The sequence below is a fragment of the Penaeus japonicus genome, unplaced genomic scaffold, assembly GCF_977035675.1.
Source record: "Penaeus japonicus unplaced genomic scaffold, GWHDUDI00000001_assembly GWHDUDI00000030, whole genome shotgun sequence".
Classification (NCBI taxonomy): Eukaryota; Metazoa; Arthropoda; class Malacostraca; order Decapoda; family Penaeidae; genus Penaeus; species Penaeus japonicus.
Window position 1 is genome coordinate 14,264,757 of NW_028234432.1, and position 5,000 is coordinate 14,269,756.

At 36.3% G+C, this 5,000-nt stretch overlaps 1 protein-coding gene across 2 annotated transcripts in view; it reads left to right on the plus strand.

Moving 5' to 3' along the window:
• Positions 1-5,000, plus strand: part of Scgalpha (sarcoglycan alpha) — a 25,196-nt gene that overhangs the window by 8,519 nt on the left and 11,677 nt on the right. For both annotated transcript variants that reach the window (XM_043037995.2, XM_043037996.2), the window contains exons 3-8: positions 678-805; positions 2,502-2,580; positions 2,698-2,896; positions 3,376-3,550; positions 3,807-3,935; positions 4,325-4,440. In XM_043037995.2, the coding sequence (XP_042893929.1) occupies positions 678-805; positions 2,502-2,580; positions 2,698-2,896; positions 3,376-3,550; positions 3,807-3,935; positions 4,325-4,440 (826 nt within the window). The remainder of the gene's footprint in view (positions 1-677; positions 806-2,501; positions 2,581-2,697; positions 2,897-3,375; positions 3,551-3,806; positions 3,936-4,324; positions 4,441-5,000) is intronic.

Genomic DNA, 5,000 nt, shown 5'->3' on the forward strand with positions numbered 1-5,000 from the left:
TTCTTATTGTCGGGTAAACATTCAATTTTGTGTATTGATTTATTATCATTACTGCTGCTTGAACTTACTATGGTGATATGCTCTTAATTTTTCTTTCTGGAAAAAAAGGTCCTGATCTTCTTTGCTAGATGTCAAGATTTGCCAACAATTGGTTTACAGTTTACAGAAGATGAATATGGAAAAAATTATGGCTCTTCTATTTTTGCTGCTGTTTGTGTATAGTAATGATCAACACCATTCACTATAAGTTCAGATAAGAGCATTCCATATTCAGACTTCACTCTTAGATTTTGGAGCTGAAAATCCTAGCAAATTTTAGGTCAGAACATTGGTCCTGTGATAAGCCAAGTCATGCAGCAACATATGACTGACTATTGTGACGTTGGGTTGGGTCCGCATATCTTTGAAAACTAGTGATTAAAGTTTTCTGAGTCATAGAGATGAATTTATTAGATGGATGAATATTTACTTTTATTTCCAACACAACTCTCTCACTAATGTAACTATGAGTGCTGTCTGAATCCAAGAGGGCACTTAATATTTCACCATTCACAGTCATGAAGGTTGCTAATTGTGCAAGGTTAATACCTCTCCTACATTTTGGAAGTCAACCTGATAAGTGAAAACCCAAGTAGATATAAATTACTTGAAACTTGTATCATCTCTGCTCCTCCCAGATGTCACTTACCGTCCGAGCCTATTAAATATGCCAGACCTCCCAAGCTGGCTACACTACTCATACTCTCCTGCTAATCATGCTGGGTTTGTTTATGGAGTGCCACCTGATGGCATTTCAGAATTTCAAGTGAGTGGTGCTTGTTCCAGGAGATATTTTATCTAAATTTTTGAATATTTCTTTTATTATTTTTTAAAAAGAAATTTTTTGCTAATTGTGAGCATGCATTATGGAAACATTAATGGATGACCAAACTTCTGAGACAAACTTGCTTGAAGGTAGAGGTTTTAGTTTGAGTATATTGTTTTTTTTCTATTTTTGTGTGAACTTGGCATGTAGATGGTTACTGTAGTAGAAATTTGTCACCAGCTAAATGTGTCTTGATTTAAGAGTTTTAAATTCTTCTAATTTGTTTTGAAAATTGAAGTGATTTTGTTACATGTTATTTGTTAATAAATTTTATAATTTATTGGGTATCTAAGTTGGAATGATATTACTCTAGACAAATTTTAAACTCTTATGGTCAACTGATTTTGAAAATTTTGTCTTTACATTAGTCACTTGCTTAGTTCCTTAACCCCTTAATGATGGATGATGTGATATTTACGTCATGACTTGGCTGGTCATCCTGCCGGATGACGTGAACATCAAGTCATGGCATTGTCTGGCCTTCACGCCAGTTGACGGGGCATGTAGTGGCTGGTCACTGCCTCAGTGCACAAATAGCCCAGGGTGCTGGTCCTGTGAGCTGTGAAATACCCCGATGAGATGACCAGGCACAGACGAATCTACCCTGTTGTTAGTGGGTTAACACATAAAAGATGATATGTGGAAATTGTCATAATTAACCCCCCGAGGGGACGGGATCTATAGCGAATGTCCCCCAATGGGCGGTTTCGAATATTAGGCCCTAATCAATTGATAGCTGGCCCCACAATGTGCCGCCGGGGCTGGCCACATTGCCCTTTGCGGTACGTATGCTGTATACCACACCGTTTGTGTGGGTTAAGTTACTCATGATGAAACTTCATTATATTTTTCCACTTGTTTACTTAATATTTTGAGTCTTCCTTATTTTTTTATTCTGTGGGCACACATTATATGGCATTTTTGTACTCAGGTCTTTGTAGTACAATAGATGGCAAAAGTGATTTTATCTGCAGATTTCATTATTACATTTTTTTGTCCCCTCCCCTTAATAATATATGTTCAACATTGCATGTTTTTTCTTTCTTCTACCCACTTTTTTTTATTGTTGTGTAGTATAGTTTTCTGACAATAGTACTCCTCAAACAAATAATTCAATTCCTTTCCAGCACCAGTAAACAACTGTTTCATAGATGTACGTGATTAATTGTTCATTACTCATATTTCAAAAAAGCATGTGTTTTTATTTAGTACTACATTTAATTACTTTTTTGTGTGTTTACTGAAACCAAATGTTCAGTTAGTTTATTTGCTTTCAACAATGCTTGTTTTATGCAAGTTACTAGTTATTATTATCATTTGTGCTTTTGTCCAGTATTACATTGTTTATTGTAGTTCTTGCTCCTATATTTGATAGAAAAAGATAAATTATTAGAAATAATTAGTAAACAATTTGTATGTCAAAAGCTTGAAATACTTTTTCATTGTTTATGAATCTTGTATTTAGAGAAGGCCCAATTCCTCAGCTAACGATTTAGTTACTGGAGACTTAATTGAAGAATTCCCCCATATTTATCCCTAGAAGCAAAAGAAGAAGAAAAATCAAGTCATGTATATTTAGTTAAAAATGAATAATAAAATGTATGGGAACTTATGATAACTTATATTATATTTCCAGCTGGAAGTGGTGGAAAGAGACAAGGGTACATATAACACCTCACACAGGGTGTACAATGTAGATGTTTTGGAACAGCCACGTATGTCCTGTAACTTGTTCTCCATGTTTTTGAAATACTGACAAATATGATAACTATGTAGTAGTGGGGAAAAATTGGATAAAATAAAATTGTATATTGATTGGGATTATTCCTTAGGTAAGCCTTATGAGGTGCGCTTCAAAGTCACAAATATGAACGTAGAAGAAATGTTGGTTGGCAGAGGCTGGGAGAAGCTGATGTCGGTTATGACAGAAGACCTCTGGGAAGAGAGTGCTGCTGACCTCAATGTGACATACTTAGCCTCAGCCACCCAGAAGGGTGATCGCTTGCCTGCCAGACCCGACGAGAGGGAAGGGTAAGATCAGTTTTATCCGAATGGATGGGTGTTCATGTTGAAGTTGGTGTTATACATTTTTGGTATATATTCTCTTTTTCCTTCTTGGAGTAAGATGGACATGTTTTTATATGGAAATTTCCAAAGGAAGTTGTTCTTGCTTAGTAGAAGGAGTAATTGACTCTTAGGATACAAGAGTTTGTGAAAAGCACGGTTGTAATTACTATAGATTCATGCAGTTACATTGCTTTTGACCCAACCAATAATAACACTTAAGAAATTGAAAATCAATAAATACACACCACCATGTATATTTTTGGTTTTAAATGTATCTAATTCTATCTCAGAAGATAAACAAAGAAAATGATAAATAGAATGAAAAAATTGTAGACCATCTAGTATATTCTCTGTACTAGATTTTTTCCTACACAGAATTTCCATAGCTTTAGCTATCATTTGTAGATATTCCACCACATTCCATATATCTTTCATATCCCCAGAGTTTACATAGGATATGGGAGCTCAGCAAGATTTTCGTCATCTCTTTATCGTCTAGAACAGGAGGTCAAGCCTCTCTGGATCCACCATCCTTGCCCGCCGTATTTCAAGAAAACGTCTTACGAGCGCTTCTTCCGCAAGAAGAACTTTGCTGTCGACTGGTGCAGCTTCAAGTTGGTAAGTTGAAGTTAGTGGAGGGTATTGAACTGTTATTAAATATTGTGTCTGTAGTCTGATAAGTGTGAATTATCTATTTTTTTTTATACAGTTATGGCATTTATTATGTGTGAATTGATTTTTATTTGTCATCACCTTTTTAGTGAACTTGGGGAGATACTTCTAAAGCAATAAAAGGAAGTTGATTTATATTTGTTATTATTATTATTATCATTACTATTATCATTATTATTCATTTTACTTTAACTTGTTACAGTATGACAACAGTGATGACCTGATATATGGTGGACATGATGATTCTCGTGATCATGAGGAAGGGCATAGGTCCCCAGTGATCTCAGCCCTGGAGAATGAGGGGAGGGTATACCTTCGCAGCCGGGAGCAGGTATGATTATGGTAGTGCAAGTTGAGGTGAACAGCTTGCCTTCTATATGTTTTTTTGGTTTGGCTCATAGTCTTGTATGGAATTGGATATGTAGTTTACTTAGAAATTGTCACTCTAAATTTAGGATGATATTGAATCTACAATTTTTTATAATGATCAGGATAAATACAAAAGCTGAGAAGTATGGTTTGAAGACAAGAAAGAATAGGCCATCTTTTCTTTGGCTTATTTTTTTGTTTACATGTTTCATTGTGGGTTGCATATATGCTGTGCAAAGTAAGTCTTATAGTATGATAATAGTAATTAAAATAATAAAGACAAAAGGATAAAAAAAAAAGCAACAAAAATAATCCTAATCCTGGCATTGCTTCATCCATGCAATTTTCCAGATTACAAAACGGTCTTACACTCTGGACGTGGTGCACACCATCCTCATCCCTCTTGTTGTGATGCTGGTGCTCTTGGCCCTGCTTACGTTGGCAATGTGCTGCCACAGGAATAACATGTGAGTATGAGGATAGGTCTCTTAACCATTCCTGCCAGGGCTTATATTTGCCTAATGCTGCTCCTGCCGACTAGGTAATAAGTGCGTGCAGTGACCAGTGCAAGATCTCTCCCAGCCTGATGATGTGCTGCATTATGCTGAACTGCGCCTCTCAGAGCGTTTCTCATATTGCTTTTCACCCGCCTGATTCAATGGGTTGATATACAGAGATTTTTGTATTAGTTTACAGTTTTTTCACAGGTGAAGAAAAGTGGAACTGCTATAAGTATATACATATGTAATGATGTAAAACGGGTTTGAAGAAGAGATCATGATGTGATAGAATGTCATTCAATGGGAGCGAAATATTCCCATGATTTGATATTACATTATCCGGTGCAAATGGGTTAACCCCTTCAACACGAGGACGCGTATACTGCATCCTCGCAGCGCTTGCGTCAAATCCGAGGACGCGCATACTGCGTCATGGCTGAGTTCTGGTGGAATTGAGTTTTCTTTCTTCCGGATACTGTACGAGATCTTTCAGAATAGAGGTCGGATATGATATGATATATTACTTG